General features: G+C 46.5%; 2 protein-coding genes across 3 annotated transcripts in view; one reads left to right on the forward strand and one right to left on the reverse strand.

Moving 5' to 3' along the window:
* MFSD4A (major facilitator superfamily domain containing 4A) overlaps nucleotides 1–7,463 on the forward strand; it is a 28,938-nt gene extending 21,475 nt beyond the window's left edge. Inside the window, exons 10-11 of one of the 2 annotated variants that reach the window (XM_070055186.1) lie at nucleotides 1–52; nucleotides 177–7,463. In XM_070055186.1, coding sequence (XP_069911287.1) covers nucleotides 1–52; nucleotides 177–228 — 104 coding nt within the window. In that variant the 3' untranslated portion in view covers nucleotides 229–7,463. The other variant, XM_002717559.5, reaches the window with a different exon arrangement.
* Nucleotides 2,935–20,205, reverse strand: part of ELK4 (ETS transcription factor ELK4) — a 25,624-nt gene continuing 8,353 nt past the window's right edge. Inside the window, exons 3-5 of the mRNA XM_051821235.2 lie at nucleotides 15,024–15,902; nucleotides 14,154–14,270; nucleotides 2,935–11,476 (exon numbers count right to left, since the gene is read on the reverse strand). Coding sequence (XP_051677195.2) covers nucleotides 11,378–11,476; nucleotides 14,154–14,270; nucleotides 15,024–15,902 — 1,095 coding nt within the window. The 3' untranslated portion in view covers nucleotides 2,935–11,377. The remainder of the gene's footprint in view (nucleotides 11,477–14,153; nucleotides 14,271–15,023; nucleotides 15,903–20,205) is intronic.

Raw genomic sequence — 20,205 nt, forward strand, 5'->3', positions numbered from 1 at the left:
ATGAGACCCGAGACAAACCCCTGGACATGGAGAGCGCCGAGTGTTACCAGAGGTAAACCACGCCATGGGGGTGACGAGGAGTGCCCCCCGCCTCGGGCGCCCGCCACCCCCAGACAATTGGAGAGCTGAGGGTTGCAGCGGAGGCAACCTTTTGATGCCTTTGTTCCTATCTCCAGAAGCAATTCTGCTGAGGCCTGGCACCTGGGTCCTCCCCAGGCGAATCATTAGACACTGACCCGGCTTTTCACGTTCCCTGCCCCCCCACCTGGTTCAGACCCTGCCAAGAACTGTGCAGGAGCTCCGGGAAGGCAGGAGGAAGCCTGTGCTTCCCTTCATTTTCCACCTCCTGCATGGACCATGCCCTGGGTTGGGCTCACTCTTGCTCTGGGAGCAGGGCTCTCTGTCGGTGTTTTCAAGGACTCGAGGCCAACCCCGGAGGGCTCCCTGGCATGCACAAAGCATCGTGCATCGTGTGCTGCTTACCCGGGAACAGCCGAGTCCCTCATCCCTGCAGCGACACCACTAGTTCTCCTGTACCCCGAGACAGGCAGGCCTGGAAGCCCGAGTCTTGCTCTTTGGGGCACGGACGCAGTGGGATGCTGGGCTGCCTCATGCCAGCCCCGAGAAGATGCTTGGTAAATTTGAGGGCTGGCTAAATGCAGCCATTATTAGAATTACACGGGCTTTCTATTAAAAGCAAAGGTAATAAATACTCAGAACTCAGTCCGTCACCGTGTTAGGGAGGCTGTCGAGGTGACGGGTGTCCAGGGTATCGGGAGGGGGATAGGGTTACTGTGTCACGCCAGCTTCTGGGCTGCTTGTGCCCCCTCTGCTCTCAGTGACAGCACGTCTGTGTCTTGAGATCAGCCATGGTGAGAGCATTTACACTGCACAAACCGGCAAGAGCTAAAATCATGGCCTTGTTAGACACTCTCCGGCCTGCCACCGCTAACGGGCAATGCTAATGGTCCACAGTCTCTGGGGATAATGAGATGCATGTTCTCTTTTCTTTGCTGAATTGACAAGCATATAAAAGGACTAAGAAATAGCACAAAGAATTTCCCCAAAACGCGTAAGTTTAATTCTACGTCTTCTGTACAGAAAAGCTTACTCCACACCAAGGTCTTCCCTTTAACAAAAAGCCGAGGCTGCCGAGCGACGCCGCGTGCAGTTTGAGGGTCCTGTGGTGACACAGGTGGGACTGCAGACCTGCCGGCTCGGGCGGGACTGGGAGGCTGTGAGAGCCGCAGTCTCCCGGCTGCTCACGCAGACACAGACGCACACGCAGGAGCACCCAGGTGAGGTGGATCCGGCTTCTTGGTAACCTGTCCCAAGTGCCGTGGGCCACATGCCTGGGCCTGTAGGTGAACCATCCGGTTAGCCGACTCTGACCGCCGGCATCCTAACTGCGTGACGAGGAGCTGGCTGGAGACCCGGTCTAAGCCTTGGCCTCGCCTTCCGGCTGTGTGGCCCTGGGCGCACTTCTGAGGCTCTAACCCTGGCTTTTTTCACCAGTTTCGTGGCATTTCTAAAAGTACTTACTTACCCTACCTCAGAGGAATTTTCAAAGAACTAAATGAATTTGTATAAAGGAATTACTATAAGCCTGACAGAGATTGCTTAGTAAATGTTAGCAATTTCTATTTTTAAAACTTCCTTCTAAGCAGTTTGGAAACTGTTCATATGCTTGGTACCTATTTATTGTAAGTTCAACAGATCCAGCTTCTTTGGAAAGCTGGTGGTCCAGGGCTATAGTTTCAACTCTGTAAATACTTCTAAGTTAGCGGCCAGCCAAATTTGAATGTGCAGTCTAACTATGGAGATGAGGGATGGGGCAAAGAGAAAGCAGTTGTATTTTTTCTTGTGGTTTTTCAGGAAAATATCTTTTTATACAGATTTAGAAAGAATCAATGGTTATAACTAAGTTGATTGTGATTAATTTGTTACTGCAGAAAACAGGATTAAACAAATCTAAGCCTATCTTTCCTAAAATAAAAGTATTTTAAACTTAATAAATGTGTTCTCCATCGTGAAGGACCACTGATTCTACTTCAGAAGCTCAGAACCAAGGGCCTGGTGTTTCTGGCGACAGGCGCCTCTCCTGCAGGTTCAAGGGGCTGCTGTTCTAGACAAAACAAACTCAGGCAGGAGTGCCGGGAGCCACTATGGCTTCTTAGAACCAGCCAGAGAACCAAGCACAGCCGCTTAGCCCACACTTCAGAATCAGCTCGGGCAGGCAGGGCTGGGATCCACACTTCCTTTTGGGGTCTGGCATCCAGGGGCCTGGAGTTCCCCCGTTCCCAGGTTTCCCTCTGCGGCCTGGATGTGGGACTCACACCCCGGCACCCCTCCAGGGGTAGGGAAGTGCCTCTTCTGAGGACCTGCCTCTCTGTTCTGCTCCCCTCCAGAAACAGTTGTCTCTGATGTGACTCTCTCACCTACTAATGCCACGTCCCAGCCCAGTTCCGAAAAGGCCTCGTTTTGTTTGCTAAATGAATTAAAGCCTCCGGTTTCTTATCTCAAAAACTGTACAAACGGTGCCTGGAACAGAAGCAAGCTGAAGCTGCTCCTCCTCAAGGGCTACAGTAAAAGCATCTGGTGACGTTTTTAAAACCCTTTTAAGATGTTAATTTTTAAAAATAAAAGATTTCCGTGGTGAATGCTGTTTTCAGCTGGTCGGTCAGTCGTTTCTCTCCCCACTCCCTTTCTATCACAGTCACTTTACCATCTCCCTCTGCCACCTGTGACAGTGGCGGGGTCACTACACGTGTACACAGTGCTCACGTACACAGCAAAGAGTTGAGGGCAGGTCTTAGTAACACCCACTGAGAAACTGGAACGCTTTCCTTACTCCAGTTAGCATGGATGAAAACAACACCGAGACCACCTCAAATGGATGTGAGAAGGAAAATGAACGATCGATTCAGATAAGCATTTTGTTAAAAATATTTATTTAAAAAAATACAATTGTTGTCCACATCTAGTTGCACATAGATCTATTAACATATCTGTATAATTTTGGACTTATAGTAAACTTGCTACAGTGCTTTCTTAAAGCTAGATTGCATTATACAAAGCAAATTCCTCTGTCAGTTCTTTCATAAAATAGTTTTTAAAAAAATGTATCATCTTTCTTAAAAGATGTATATCACCATTATAGAAGTTAACAAAATGTCTGCAAAAAACCGGGGAAATGATGGAAAACCGGACCGCCAGCCCCTGCCTCTGCAAATGCACCGGGTATCAACTATACTTTTGTCTTTTCTTTTTAAAAATGTTGCTCTATGTTTATTTTAAAGCCAGAGAGAGAAACTAATCTCCCGTCCCCTGGTTCACTCCCCAAATGCCTGCAACAGCCAGGATGGGGCCAGGCTGAAGCGGGGGGAAGCTGGAAACTCCATCTAGGTCTCCCACGTGGGTGGCAGGGACCCAAATACTTGAGCCATCAAGCAGCCTCCTAGGGTGTGCGTCAGCAGGAAGCTGGAAGAGGAAGCAGAACCGGGACTTGAACCCAGGCACTCAGATATAGGATGCGGGTATCCCAAGGGTACCTTGACAGCAATGCCAAACACCCACCCTGTTTTTCCTTTACAAAGCAGGGCAGCACGAAGCTCTCCAAGTGCTAAGGCGTCCTTTTCCTCACCCACCTCAGCCCTGTCGAGTTTCTCAGCCACAAACAGAATTCAAAACCAGCTGCACTCATCCCAAGCAAACGTAAAACAACTTCCATGTGTTGCCCTACAGGTGAGTCAGGCTGCTGAGGGAGAAGACAGGGAGGCAGTCTCTCTCCAGCTGTATCAACAATTAATGATGCAGCAAGTGTTAACAGTTACCATTTAATGGCATATTTAGGAAAAAGAAAAGAAGAAAGGTCACCTTTTAATACTTTGAAGGTCTCCTAACATGAAGCACATTAAATCAATCAAGACAAGTTACTAGTAACACTGTAACAACTGCTCATTCGGGTAGGCACGCGCTTGCAAAGCATACACAGCGACGCGGAAGTTCTGAGATGCTGATGTCAGTAAGATCGACAAGCGGGACTAAACAGTGAAGCGAGCGTCTTCTCAGCTGGGCTGACTGGCTCGAGGAAAGCACCCCAAGTTCTTCCTGCCACACACCCCAGACGACGCGTGCCCGTGAGGTCACATGGCTCCCTGCAGCACACCTGACGGAGACCACTGCAGCAGTCCCTGGGGGACACGTGCTAAATGGGACTGAGAGCTGACCATTCGGCACGCACACCCCTGCTAGTCCACGGGCCGCCAGTGCCCCCGCAGTCAATACCTAAGACCCCCTCACTCCTGTCTCTGAGGAGGACATGTTGTGCAGAACATCGAGTAGGGCTAATGGAAAAGTCTTACTTTATTCTTCAAAGTGCAAAGCTGCACACTTTTTAAAGCCAATTTCTCATTTGGTGAATAAAGGTCATAATTCTAAGAAACTATTATTAATCAGTTTTATTCACCTCAAACCCAAGCTAACCACTAGGCAAAATGACTGCACTGAGTTTCGTCTTTAATCTTCCCTACCCACAAAAATAAATGAAGCTGCCACGAGGCGAGAGTGAAGAGATCGCTATGACTGCGCTTGGCAAAGACCTAGGGCCAAACCCAATGAAGAGCCCTGGGGTAGTCAAAGGTGAACTGTGTGCTTTGTCTTCACCCGGGAGCAGACGCCACTCCACGGCCGCGGCAGTCCATGAAGGACGCTACTGTCGCAACCGCGGGACACCTGCTCACTGCTGACACTGCCCCAAAACAAAACGCAGACATGTCTCAGAAGTCGGACTGCCGCCTACGTAACAGACAATAAGTAACGGTGATTAAACAGGAAGAGTCGGATACTTCACAAAATTAAGTGTAGTCTATCAAATGCAAATCATTATAAAAAGTCCTACATTTCTAGAAAGCACAATCCTGAAAGCCTGCCAGTCATTGACGACATCCTGGCCGAAGAGCAGGCCCACGGCGCGAGAAGGCCGGCTCAGTCATCCGCTCACGCCGTCTTCCGACTCTCAATTTCCAGAAGCTATGCATGAGAAAGAAACCTGACTGCCCTGACCCTCCAAACCCTTACGCTGAAATTAAACAAAATAATCATTAAGTGCTTCCAGTTATTAAAAACCAACAGTGCTAATAACTGTGCCCAAGAAAGTGCCAAGTGATTTAATACAAGGATAGAGCACTCTCACCCCTCAGCCCTACGTGGACTTGAGCGATTCCACTGGTGAGAATGCTGGGCCAGCCACAGGGCATCCCCGCCCCCACCCTGGCCCAGCCACAGACCCCAGGCCGGCCAGCAGGGTTCACAGCCCTTGGAAGGGACAGGACTCGGAAGGGGTCTTTGAGATGGGAAGCAAGGCAGAACTGTGAAGACTTCAGCCCACAGTACGGAGGTTTCACTGCGGCTAATTATGTACAGTTCAAAAAGAAAAATCAGGCAACAATGCCAGAAGCCCTCCACTACCCTATCAATCGTCAAACCTCTGTATTTCAGAAATCCCACTTCTAGTATAAATCTCTCTGAGACTTACAAACCAACCTGATGAACATTTTACACAAAAGCAAATGTAAATACAGAAATTTTAAGAAAACATCCTTACCTGCTCAGTAATACATGAACATAAGAGAATGGTTTAAGATGATTTGATTTGGAATATGTCACATAGAAGCACTGGATCTCTAAAATGTTAGTAAGCAATTAGTCTTTAAGGCCTAAAAATCTATTTTTAAAAAATGAAATGTGTAAGTCATTAATCTCTAAAAAATGACAACTGCAAGTTGCAGCAATTTTTTTTTTTTTTAAGTTTTAGTATAAAACAAGACCAGGAGCCTTCCTAGTCTCGAGGATGAGTAACACATGTTCCCTCTGAAAACAGATTTATACACACACTCAGCCAACACACCAGTGCTCACCTACACGCAAACCTGTGCGTACTCAGTCAGGATGACCTGGAAGCAGTGTTCTAGTCTCCCCGTTAAATGTCTCCGAGTGAAGTTTCAAGCCTCGTGCAACTTCCTGATGTGTGCTGCACTCCCAAGAGCAGCGGTCACAAGACCTGGCAGGCTGCAGGGACCCCTCATGGACGTCCTCGTTGGCCACAGCCTGCTTGCCTGGCTTCAGCAGGAAGCCTGCAGCCACTCCTGCCCCTCTCTGGATTTCCATCTTTCACAACACTGAGCTGCAAGACTGACACACCCTAGAAACCAGGGTTTTCTGGCATCCCATCAATCTATCACAACTTCAGAAAAGTAGCTTAGAGAAGCCAACAGCTTGAGATGGAGCACTTCGACCACAACCAGCAATTCGCCTGTCAGATCTGCCGTGCTGACAGGTCAAAACATGACTTTCACGGGAACAGGCTCCACCAGGCACAAGAAATGAAACCAAGCCGCCTTCTCGTCTTGTTTAATACACCACCACCCACGAGAATTCTAGATTCTAAGATTAGAACTCCAACTTCAGGAAACAGTTCTGATGACATTAAGGGGAGTAGCAGGGCTCTGTGACTCAGGCAACGCTAGCAGCATTAAAAACACCCACCGAGCATTTACTTGTTGACCCTAAACCAAGCAGAAAATTAGCAAAATACTTTCCATAGAACCTATTCTCAGGTCCAGTGTCTGCTGCAGGCGATCAGAGTTGCCCTGCCCTGCACTCACACCGTGGACTGAATACTGCCTGCCAGTTCTGTTTTGGAAACACCATCAAACCCTCAGAGCGCACACTGTGTCACGAGCAGTCTCACTTTCCTGGGGGTTTGCACAGAGGGACCCGCGTGCCTTTCCACACTTGTTTGCACACCTAAGGATGGCAATTCAGCACACTTCCACGGGCAAATGAAACACACACAAATGAAGTGCAGACATATCAAGAAGAGTATTCCTCCAGAAGCTCAAGTGTCAGGAGTGAAAAAAAATGAAGAAATGGAAGCTGTTATATATTTTAACCTAAAGCAACCTGAAATAATCCTGAACTTGGTGGTAAAATATAAGGCCAAAAGAACTTTGTAAGCAGACTAGTAAAATAAATTGAGTCATACCTAACATGAAGATGAAAGAGACAAAAGACCATCAAAAATAGTAAGTACGAAGTCCTACAAAACATTTGGAAATTGGTGATTATTTAGCAACTTAGGAGTAAAAATGTGAAAGTTTCCAAGTTGATGACAGCCTCCTCTGAAGAAAGTCCCTTCTACGATTTTTCCAAATATCACAAGAAAAGCACATTTTTTTTTGGCCCAAAAATTGGATTGAAGGGCAGGCACTGGGGCACAGGGGGTTAGCCATTGCTCGGGAACCTGCATCCCATCATCAAGGTGCTGCTTTGAGCTCCAGCTCCCTCCACTCCCATTCCAGGTTTCTGCTGCTGCACCCTGGGAGGCAGCAGGTGATGGCACCTGCCACTCATGTGGGAAGCCCAGATGGAACTTGGGGCTTCTGGCCTTGGCCTGGCCCAGCCCCAGCTGTTATGGGCATTTGGGAATGAACCAGCAGGTGGAAGATCTGTCTCTCTTTCTATGTTCTGCCTTTCAGGTAGATGAAAAGAAACACTTTTTAAGGGACTGGATTGAGAAGCAGTAGCTGAGTAGGTGGTCTGCAGAGCAGAGCTCGTGTTTCCAGAGGGCGCACGAGACAATCTGCTTGGTGCGAGAAGAAATTACATGGAGCCTTCCAAAAGTTCGTGGAAAATGATTATTATAAAAAAATTATGTATGGACTATAAAACACTTTTGCACCAAAATAAACTTATTAAAAATTTATCTGAAAGGCAGAGTGACAGAATGAAAAGGAGAGTCAGAGAGAGATCTTTCATCTGCTGGTTCACTACCTAAAATGCCCACTACAGCCAGGGCTGGGCCAGGCTGAAGCCAGGAGCCAGGAGCTCCATCCAGGTTTCCCACGTGGGAGGCAGGAACTCTAGCACTGGGGCCATCCTCTGCTGTTTCCGAGACACAATAGCAGGAAGCTGGACCAGAAACTGAGATGGGACTTAATCCCAGGCTCTCTGACAAGGATGCAGGTGTCCCAAGTGGCAGCTTAATCCACTGCACTGCAATGCCTGCCCCCGGACTTATCTTTTAATTCCATTTTCCATAAACTTTCAGAAGTTCCTTCATATTAAAAACTGATTTCTAATAATTACTTTTATGTCATCCTTTGTTTCTATGTTAAACATGGATGTTTGATAGGGTAAGTTTTTACGTTTAAGAGCTTTTGCTGATCAAGGCAAATGTTCAAAAAGACTAGAGATTGCTTCTCTCAATATCACTGAGTGCTGTGACTGTGCTTGAACTCGCTGGAAACACAAAGCTACCTTTCAGAACGCTAGTCAGCATCGTATGAACTCTGAGAGCAGGACACAACAATGCCATCGGACCAGACATCACGCGTGCTGGGTGTGAGTGGGACAGGAGACACTGTCCACAGCCCACGGTCAGCTCCAGGATCCCAAGCTTCTGATTTACTGAGTCGTCAGTCCTGTCTTTCTGGATCTCTCATACAGTATGTAAACCTTCAAGGAATTTTCCAGTTTAAAAAAAAAAAAAAATCCAGTATTCTATGTGGGCTCATGTGCTTACCTTCCCCATCAAAATCTGAAAACCCAGTATTATGCCCATTATTCCACACACCTGAAAATGTGAGGGAAAATTAAACTTACATATTAATCCTAGGAAGCTTCAGGCTGACCTTTTGAGGGCCCCCAGTCTTCAATTCTGTACAAATTAAAAAAAAAAAAAAAAAACTTCCTACCTTTGTTCAAACATACAAAATACACCACCACAAAAGTACTGGGACAAATCATTTTTAGAAGGTATTACTGAAGTCAGACGTGTGTTTTTAAAAATCAGCATATGAACAAGAAAAAGCTCACTTTAGAAACGGCGGCGTGCACGCAACGCAGCATTAGCACGCTGCACCGGCTCCCAGGCAACCACATGGCCCTTCTCAGCTCCAAGATGGTGACCGACTCCGGCTAATGCCACAGACTCAGGGCTTTCCGGGTATCCTAGCTGTCATGGGTCCCCCAGCATGCTGATGTGCAGCTGGGGAAGGCTGAGGCAGCTCAGGGAACGCCAGAACCCACTCAGCCCGCTCCGCTTCCCGAACTGGGGCTACCACTGCCCAACAGCATCCACCCAGCTACGACCAGCAAACACGCATCTCTCTGGGAAGACTGACCTCAACTGCTGGGTACCTTCTGATGCTAAGAATTCCGTGGATTTTCAAAAGACTATGGAGCTGAGACTTTTCCAGGAAGGAGGTAGTCTGCAAATAGAACTGTCTGCCTCAGACACATGAAGGTTGTAAACTCTGACTTTAAAAAGGATACACGCACACACACACACACACACACACACACAAACTTCCCCAACTAGCTGATCCCAAAGGAAGCAGACTCTCATCAACTCATAAGGCTTCACACCTCTCTGAGGCTTCAGCTCAGGTTTACAGGAAGGATTCCCTAGAACTGGTTCCCAGGCGGCTGCTTGGCCTGAGTTTTAATGGTGCCCTGGTTTAAGGCACCTCTGTACTAAGATAGCTAATTAGCAAATACACCATCTGTGAAAACAAACCAATGGCTTTTCTCCTTTAATTCAAAAAGATAAAACACTTTTGTGCTTTCAAATTTAAAACATCTACTTAAACTGAGCCATCAATATTTACCTATTCAATGTAAAAAATGCTAGCCTAATAAAAACTATTCCAAAGTGCTGTGAGAGATCTAATTTCAAACAAGCAGGCGAACTAATTAATTCAATGCAGGGAGAAAGTTCAGAAGGCTGCTCCCCACCACCCCGACACTGCCTTTCCACATGACTATTGCACATCACAAGTCTCCCACACTACACACAGGAAGGCAGCTCGCTGAGTATTCTCCCTCCTCTGCCAGCAACCTAGCATAGATGACTTAACAAAAGCGTCTCTACACAGCACAACAATGAATTTAAAGTGAACACTGTGCATCTAGAAGATGCTGGCTTGTATCAATGTCATTCTGAGCTCTTAAAACCTTACTTCCTCATTCTATCTAGTTCGTGTGACTCGATGACAGGGTTAAAAGACCAGTTTAATGGACAAGCCATGGAGGTGACAGTTACGACTTGATCTTGGATTTCAAAGCAAAAACTTTCAAAAGGCCCCGTGATTGATACTGCTATCAATTCAGGGTGGGGCTAAACAAATCTGTGTGCACCTGGCCCTGATTCCCAGCTGGGACGATTCTGTACAGGTGGTAAGGTAAAGACGAAGGCCTACACCTCACTACAAATACAAATAATCCAACCCCTAAGTAAGGCATTCCCCAATTATAAACCAAACAGGATTTGCAGGAAATAGGCCCATCTTTACCTCACTACTGACTACCTCTTTAAAACTGCTACCTCTAGCAACCTTGCATTTCAAAGGAAAGACCAAAGACATGCCATGGGAAATGAGGTAAGATGAGCAGGAAAGAGAAAGGTTCCTTCACTCTGGGTATCTCTAACGGAGAAAAGCCCTGTGTGCTGTTTCAAATTATGCACTGACTCTTTTACTCAAAGGTGCCTCAACACTTCAAAACCTAAGTTCATTTTCCAAAAAGGCATCATTTTCCACGCTGCATACCATGGGCAATGCTGCCTACCACTCCTGGAGAACAGAGGACCCTTCTGGCCTGATGTGGGGTCCCACATTCTCACTGGAGGTTCCAAAAACTGAATTAAACCCCAGGTTTAAAAATCCTTCTGTGCTGTAATAGACAAGATCCAAGCTCTGCCGACAGGCTCAGACAAGAGCACAACTGAGATCCACCCTAAATCAACGTAAACAAGGCCGCCACAGGTCACAACAGGACAGGAGCTGCCCATGTGTGGCTTCGATCCAGGAGGAATCAGAATGGTTATTTTTCTTCCACTGCTCGTGAGCAGCTCACGTACAGTCATTCAACAGAGCACACTTAGTCCTCAAGATAGAACCAATTTCATTTAACTGATATTTCTTTAAATAATAGACTCTAAGTATAATTTTTTCCTGGCCAGAGGGTCCCAAAAGCCAGGATTAACTTTGTTCTTGTTCATTCCTGCAAAGCACAGCTGCTACATCCCACCAAACATTACTTTAACACAAAGCTCACAATATTTAAAAATTAAAAAAAAAAAAAAAGGAAAAGAAAAAAGAGGGAGGTGGAGTTTGAGCTCCAATTAAGGCATCTTTATACACAGTCCACTTGAGTCCTAGTCAAAGGGAATCCTCCAAAGGCGTTTCACGGGGAACAGCAGAAATCACAGCGGTCTACTGTCAGCACTGTAGAACCACCACCCACTCACTTCAAGCGCAGTCGCGCTGGGTGTCTCTGTCTCTGCTCCTCGGTTCTCATTCCGCAAGTGCACAGGTTATGTCTTCTGTAGGTCTGGGGAGAATGGGCCAGGGGTGGAAGGTCCATCCAGGCCAGAGAGAGTGAATGGCCCGTGAGTATTCAGGACAGAAGGAAACTGGGGAAGAAGAGAAAACACATCAGCATGCTTCAATCACCCCACCCTTGCCCTCTGTGTCCCTGCCATGCTCACCCTGAGGCTGACCAGCGTCCACAGGACAAAGTGGTGTCAAAGCGACACTTACAAAAATCGTTTGTCCTCCCCATTAAATACAAACACTCTCCAACCTGTCTTGAAGAATCAGTAACAAAGAACACGCCTATAGGTCCCCTCAAGTCCTAGGGCACACAGGTTTACACTGAACCTCAAGTGAAGGTTGTTAAAGGCTAAGAAAAAACCAGTGTATTCAGCAATAAAGCAAATCATGAATCCTCAGAAAGAAGTCTAGGCAGGCACAAATAGTTGGAGGGTGCTTGTCCCAGAAAAGGGGTCCCCACTGCTTATTCTGAGCCCAACTCTCCAGGGAGAGTCCAGGCTGAAGCCAGGGGAGCACGGTAACTCTGCGTACAGTCTCAGACTGCTAAACCCAGTCATCTGCTGTGAGGCCATGAAAAACAGGAAAACAAAATACGGACAATTCTCAGCACTCTTTCTACTCAGTAATACAGTGACTTTGCAACCAAAGGGAAAAGAACAACACGGAAATGTACAAGGACCTTTTTCTTCCTTTTCCTTATTATTTCATTTCTAAAAAAAACAAATGAAAAGTTAAATTACAAAATATAAGAAAATTTCCCAGGGACAGTTACCTCTAATAAGTTAGTGAATCGACCACAAGAAACTCTACAATTTATAGTCTATATTGTGGGGACAAAATAATGGTTAAACCCATTAGGAATAGGAAGGGGGCAGGTGCTGTGGCGTAGTGGGTAAGGCTGCACCATACGGGCACCAGTTCAAGTTCCGGCTACTCCACTTCCAATCCAGCTCTCTGCTGTGGCCTGGGAAAGCAGCAGAAGATGGCCCAAGTCCTCGGGCCCCTGCACCTTCATGGGCGACCTGGAAGAAGCTCCTGGCTTCTGACTTCCAATTGCCCCAGCTCCAGCCATTGCAACCATTTGGGGAATGAACCAGCAGATAGAAGACCTCTCTCTCTCTCTCTCTCTCAATCTCTCAATCTCTCTCTGCATCTGCCTCTCTGTAACTCTGCATTTCAAATACATAAATAAATCCTTAAAAAAAAAAAACAGGAATGGGAGCATAACACAATACTCATTTTTAAAAATATATACTTAAAATGTTCTCAAGTATCAATTCTGAATAAAGAGCAAATGGGAGCATTTGATTTTCTCTATTTTTTAAATTTCAAACAAGAGGAAGAAACCTATGTGCAGAGATTCCCTGTGTGCATGTGTATATGTGTGTCTGCCTAAGAATGCAAGGGTACGTCAAAATGTTTGTTGGAAACTGGAATTAAAAGGTAAGTTTATTTGGGGGCAGGAGTTTGCTACAGGGGTTGTCACACCGTGGAGCGCCCACATCCCACCCTGAAGCACCTGGCTCGAGTCCTGACTACTGTTTTTCAATCCAGCTTTCCGCTAATGCACACCTGGAAGGGTGCAGGTGTTTCAAGTACTTGAGTCCTGCCCCCACGTGGGAGACCTGGATTGAGATCCAGCCTTCTGATTCATTCTGACCCAGACCTGGCTGTTGTTGGCATTTGGGGGGAGTGAACCAATGAATCAAAGAACTCTCTGTCTCTGCCTTTCAAATAAAAACTTTCTAAAAAAGTTTTCTTTTGTGCAAAAACATTTTGAAATCCAAGATTTTTCATAATACATGTTTTCCAAGACTTTTTAAAGACTCTTCACATTTATTTGAAAGGCAGAAAAAGAGAGAGAGACCCATCTCCCATCTGCTGGTTTACTCCCTGAATGGCCACAACATCTAGGGCTGAGTCAGGTTGCCAAGACGCCGGAATTCAATCTGGGTCTCCCACATGTACAGGAGAAACCCGACCACCTGAGCCATCATCTGCTGCTTCCTAGGGTACGCATCAACAGAAAGCCGGAATCAGGAGCAGAAGGAAGACTCAAATCCTGCCTCTCTGACACAGGATGCGGGCATCCCAAGCAGCACCTTAACTGCTCTGCCAAATGCCCATCTGTTTTTTTTTTTTTTTTTTCCAAATAGATGATTTGTGGTGTTTAAAATGACTAAAAAACGTGGTTATGCTCACAATAAGCCATAGCATTAAGTCTTTTTTTTATTTTTATTTTTTGACAGGCAGAGTTAGACACTGAGAGAGAGACAGAGAGAAAGGTCTTCCTTCCATTGGTTCACCCCCCAAATGACTACTGCGGCTGGCGCGCTGCACTGATCCAAAGTCAGGAGCCAGGTGCTTCCTCCTGGTCTCCCATGCGGGTGCAGGGCCCAAGGACTTTGGCCATCCTCCACTGCACTCCCAGGCCACAGCAGAAAACTGGACTGGAAGAGAGGCAACCAGGACTAGAACCTGTCACCCCAACTGGGACTAGAACCCGGGGTGCTGGCGCCGCAGGAGGAGGATTAGCCTAGTGAGCCGCGACGCCGGCCCAGCATTAAGTCTTGTTCTGACTTAAATGTATATAATAGTAAAATGAAAGGTAATTATGCTGTGAATATTTGTGTTGGTGAAATTTCTAAATCATTAATTAAATCAAAGTTTTAGAAAGATAAAACAACAGTGGGACACCATCTTTCTGTCTTATTTAATACGCTCCATTTACAAGAGACAGATTTTTATGCAGTTTACCTGGAAAAGTGTGTTAGCACCTTGCAACCTGGCTGGACTCGGGGGAGCCACAGGGCTGAGAGTGCTCCAGAAGTGGATGCTGGACAGCAAGGGGCTTGGAGTCAGGAGGATGGGAGTCTGCAACACACAAATAAAAACATTCGCTCAATGACTCAACAGGATTATGCTTTATCCATCAACAGAAGGCAAACAGCCTGATGCCAAATACTGCCCTATTCTCCACCGTATCTCCAAGTCCAAAATGTTATCACAATAAAAAAATTCCTAAATTATTTTTACAACCAAAGAAACATAAAGGTCAAAGTAACTACTTTTTCAGCCAAATTTTATAGTCTTTCCCAAACAGAAAACTCAGCCTGTATTTGGGTGCAGAGGATGATGGGCAACTGAGTCATTAACATTTCTCTGCATAACAATGAGATGGTCTGGGAGTAATCTATTAAACTGTCTTCTGAGATCTCAAGTTAATGGACACTGACTGTAACTGTTCAGACTTGTTACTCCACATCACAGCAGCCAGGACACTCAAGGCCTCGGGAACTGATGTTTTCTAGAGATTATCACTGTTTTTTACATATCAACAACTTTCACAAAACCATAAGGAGGCAGAGGAGCACACATTATTTTCTTCAGGAGGAAGTGGAAAATCTCAAAGTATTCATTTACTTGCAAGCAAATTTTTAAAGCCAACACTCCAACTCCTATTTTGACAATCTCAACTGAGGTGAGGAACTGTGTTGCTTTCACAGGGTTACATACCTTTCTAAGGCAAACCTAAGTGACAGATAGCCAACCTGAGTGCCAATTCTGGATCTGAACTCAAATGAAGATTTACAAAGGGGGAGAAATGCAAACAGTGGTGACAGCTACCTGTGAGAAAAGGGCTGGTGTAAGAGACGCTGTAGGGAGCGAGGGGCTTAGTATTCCCAGTGGGCTTGGATCACTGCCTGTGATCACAAGGGTGGGTGCCAGTTCCAACCCTTTGGGCTTCTTGGATCTTGATGAGTTATTGGTTTTGTCTTTTTCTGGCAAAGCAGAATCCTGGTCTTTAGGCTCCAGTGACAGGTTCTCCGGGAGCGCCACGGGCTGGGAGGCCACCGAGTCAACGTCTGTGTCGACGTCTGGGTGAGAGCTCAGCGGGGGCGAGGGCGTGCGGCTGGGAGGCTCCTGCAAGGGAGGGGAAAGGGACGAAGCGGGAGCTGTGCCAGGGAAAGTGGTGGATACGCTGCACACGGAAGCTGGGGCCTCCAGGAAAGGCAGTTTTGGGGACACCAGTGTCTCCAATGCTTGGATAGTTTCCTCTGAAGACGGAGAAACAGCTGGGCCGTTGGAAACAGCAGCAGCCACAGGTTCACCGGGTGGCTTTTTGGAAGGTGTCGTTACAAATCTGATGACAGACGGTGCTGGCTCCTGAGGAGCCTTCTTCTCTGCCAGTCTCTCAGCCGGGCTCTCGGTCTTCATGGATTTGGAAAGCCTCTTACTGCAGGAGTTCAAAGAGTTGAGAGTGAAGGAGGAATACAAGCCAGAGTGAATGTAGTCGTTTCGGCTGGAGGTCTTGGTGCCAGGCTGAGGGGGCTTCTCTTTCCCGCCGTTCTCCATGTCTTTGGAACTGCTACTGACATCACTGAAGTTCAAAGTCTCAGAGTCTCTCTCAATCCTGCCCACTGTCATTGGGTCCATCTTCAGAATCTCTGGGTAAGAGACAAACTTGTATACAAACTTCTGACCATTCACTTTTTTGATGATATTCTGTAGGTAAATAAAATAAGCATTCTTACACTTTCCTGCACACTTACATCCCACAGCTCAAGAAGCAGCTGACTTCATGAGGTTCTCTACTTGACAAGGAGCCATAGCTTACTTAAGAACCTCAGAATCATCTCAATTCACTGGGCCACATCAAACACAGGCCCTATACTACAGAGAAGCTAAGGCAAGAATATTCAAATGCCTTAACAACTGAGCTACACTGTTAGAAGCAGACGGACTTTAACTGCCTAACTCTCACCCAGGTATCTGCAGTAAGTCAGAACTCACTGGACTGCAATCTCAACTAATTCCAAAGACACAGCCAAACACATCCTGAGTGAGCAAAAAAGAATTTACAGCACTACATCTGCTAAGTTCCCTACTTCATTCAGAATTTCCAGCTGTTGGGGCAGACACTGTAAGCCCCTGCACGTAACACCCACATCCACTAGCAGAGGGCCTGGGGTCAAGTCCCACCTCTGCTTCCATCCCTGTTAATGCACACACAGGGAGGCAGCACACGATGGCTCAAATACTTCCCTGCCACCCACGTGGAGACCTAGATGGAGCTCCTGACTCCTGTGCCCCAGCCACGGCTGCTGTGGACATCTGAGAAGCAAACAAGCAGAAAGAAGATCTATCTCTGCCCCTATGCCTTTCACATACATTTTTTTAAAATTTTGTTTTATATTTCGTTGTTTCTTACTTCCTGTCTCATACCGGAAAGCTGGTAAGATCAACCACTTAAAAGGTGAATGAGATTAGGATCTCAGCCTCCCGTTCTAAGGCTGTCCTTTACAGCATTTACTTTACTTCAGTGCCCAAGAATGTATTCACAGCAATCACTTGTTAAAGAAAAACGATATAAGTTTAATTAAATCTATTCTATATATTAACAGCTATTCTTCAGGGCAGGGATGGGGAACCTTTTTTCTGCCAAGGGCCATTTAGACCATTAAAACATTATTCACAGGCCATCCAAAATCATCAACTTAAAAATTAGCATGCTTCCTGAGGAACTACTTGTTAAATTCTTGATTTAGGCGAGGGTTAAGCTTGTGATTATAAAGTAAGTTGAAAGTATGTCATCGGCACCAGCGCTGTGGCACAACAGGTTAATCCTCCACCTGCAGTGCTGGCATTCCATTTGGGCACCGGTTCTAATCCCAGCTGCTCCTCTTCCAATTCCGCTCTTTGCTGTGGGCCTGGGAAAGCAGTAGAAAATGGCCCAAGTCCTTGGGTCTCTGCACCCACGTGGGAGACCTGGAAGAAGCTCCTGACTCCTGGCTTTGGATAGGTGCAGCTCCAGCCGTTGCAGCCATCTAGGGAGTGAACCAACTGAAGGAAGACCTTTCTCTGTCTCTTCCTCATTGTCTGTAACTCCACCTCTCAAATAAATGAATAAAATCTTAAAAGAAAAGTATGGCATTGCAAAAATTAAAAGAAATGTAAGAAGAAGGAGAGAGAGTGGGTAGCATCATCATCTTTTTTAAAAAAAATTTCTTTATTTGAATGAGAGTCATAGAGAGGTAGATAGAACAAGCGAGACAGGTCTTTCATTCGTTGGTTCACTCCCCAAATGGCCCAATGGCTGGAGCTGAGCTGATCCAAAGACAGGAGCCAGGAGCTTCTTCTGGGTCTCCCACGTGGGTGCAGGGGCCCAACAACTTGAACCATCCTCTGGTGCTTTCCCAGGTGCATTAGCAGGGAGCTAGATCGGAAGTGGAGCAGCCAGGATTTGAACTGGTACCCATATGGGGATGCTAGCACTGCAGGTCAGGGTTTTAACCTGTTGCACCAAATCACCAGCCCCAGTATCATTATGATCTTTTTTTAAAAAAAAAATTATTTTATTTATTTCAAAGAGTTATAGAGAGAGGTAAAGCCAGGGGAGAGAGGTTTTCCATTCTGCTGGTTCACCCCTCAAATGATTGCAATGGCCAGAGCTGAGCAGATCTGAAGCCAGGAGCCAGGAGTTTCTTCCGGTCTCCCATGTGAGTGCAAAGGCCCAAGGACTTGGGCCATCTTCACTGTTTTCCTGGGCCACAGCAGAGAGCTGGATCAGAAGAGCAGCCAGGACCCAAACCAGTGCCCATATGGGATGCTGGCACTGCAGGCTGGGGCTTTAACCCACTGTGCCACAGCACTGGCCCCATTATGTTCTTAAAAGCTGCATATATACGGGGGCCGACACTGTGGCTCAGTGGGTTAAAGCCGTGGCCTGCAGCACTGGGATCCCATATGGGCGATGGTTCAAGTCCTGGTTGCTCCACTACTGATCCAGCTCCCTGCTAATGCACCTAGGAAAACAGTGAAAATGGCCCAAATGCTTGGGCCCCTGCACCCACGTGGGAGATCTGGAGGAAGCTCCTGGTTCTTGGCTTCAGCCTGGGCCAGCCCTGCCTGTTGTGACAATTTGGGGAGTGAACCAGCAAATCAAAGATCTCTCTCTCTCCCTCCTTCTCTCTCTAACTCTGCCTTTCAAATAAATAAACCTTAAAAAAAGTTATATTATATATATTATGTACATATGAAATACGGGGAATTTGTTCCCTTTATATATGTTTTTAAAAATATAAAATAATTAAAAATAAATGAAAAAATGAGCCTGCTGTAAATTTATTAAATTTGAGTCCTGCCTATAGTTGCCTTGTCAGGGCCAGACTCAATGATTTAACGGGCTTTATACTGACCACATCCAGACATTCCCCACTCCTGTTAAGGTTTTTGTTTTGTTTTTGCCAAACAAGCCTTGCACATTATTTTTAAGATTTATTTATTTATTTATTTGAAAGGCAGAGTTACAGATAGAGAGGCGAGACAGAGAGAGATTGATCTTCCATCTGCTGGTTCACCCCCAAATGCCACAATGACTGGGGCTGGGCTGGACCTTGCCAAAGCCACAAGCCAAAAGCTTCTTCTGGGTCTCCCACACAGGAGCAGGGGCCCAACAATCTGGGCCATCCTCCACCGCTTTCCCAGGTACATTATCAGGGAGCTGGATAGGAAGCGGAGCAGCCGGGACTCAAACTGGTGCCCATATGTGATGCTGGAGCTGCAGGCCCTGGCTTAACCTGCTGTGCCACAGTGCTGCACCCCTCCTCACAAGCTAAGGTACTAACTTGTGCTCCCTGGATTAAGCTAAACTAAAAATGAAGTAAAGCTATAAAAACAAGTACCGGGAGCCAGCGCTGTGGCACAGCGGGTAAAGCCACCGCCTGCAGGGTGGTACCCCATGTGGGCGCTGGTTCGGGACCCAGCTCTCCACTTCCGATCTAGCTCTCTGCTATGGCCTGGGAGGGCAGTAGAAGATGGCCCAAGTGCTTGGGCCCTGCACCCGTATGGTAGACCCGGAGGAGGCTCCTCGCTCCTGGCTTCAGATCGGTGCAGCTCAGGCTGTTGCGCCCAGTTGGGGAGTAAAGCAGCAGACAGATCTCTCTCTCTCTGTGTAACTCTGACTTTCAAATAAATAAAAAACACTTTTTAAAAAAACCACACTGTATATAAGAGGCAAGTACTTAGTGTGGCAGTTAACCCCATATTGAACTGCCTGGTTAGACTCCTAGCTCTGCTTCCAATCGCAGCTTCTTGAAAACGCACACCCTAGGAGGCAGTAGTGATGGCTTAAGCACCTAGGTCCCAGGCCTGGCTGTTGCAGGCATTTGGGGAGTTTACTAGTGGATGGACGACCTCTCTCTCTGTCTCCTGTCTCTCTCATTATGTTCCTTTACCTTTCAAATAAAGTAAAAATAAATAAATATATAAAAATTTAAAGTAATTTCTTTTTAAAAGTTTGTATTTATTAGAGAGGCAGAGAAGGAAAAGTGTCCCCATCTGCTGGCTCACTCCCCCAAATACTGGCAAGCAGGGGACTGGGGAGGGCCAAAGGCAGGTGGTTTAGAAATCAATCCAGGTCTCCCACAAGAGAGGCAGGGACCCAGTCACCTGAGTCATCAGCTGTTCCCTTCCAGGATCTGCATTAGCAGGAAGCAGGGACAGGGGAGCCAGTGCTGGACACAGGAGCAAGAACTCCAATGCAGGAGGCAGGCACCCTAACCAGCATTTAAAACGAGAGACTAAGTGCCCTCTCCAATACAATTTTTAAAGTAAATTACAAAATACATAAGCATATGTATTTATCCTTGAGAATCTCCAAATTTCTTTTTCCAATCCTGTACTTTTTCTTTCAAAGACAACTGCAATTAGGAATAAAGCATGTACAATTAGAATAGCTTACTGCGTAAGAGTTTGTACAGATATAACTGGAACACTGACACCCTGTATCCTAATTCCAAACCGCTGA

This window comes from Oryctolagus cuniculus, chromosome 13 (assembly GCF_964237555.1).
Source record: "Oryctolagus cuniculus chromosome 13, mOryCun1.1, whole genome shotgun sequence".
NCBI lineage: Eukaryota > Metazoa > Chordata > Mammalia > Lagomorpha > Leporidae > Oryctolagus > Oryctolagus cuniculus.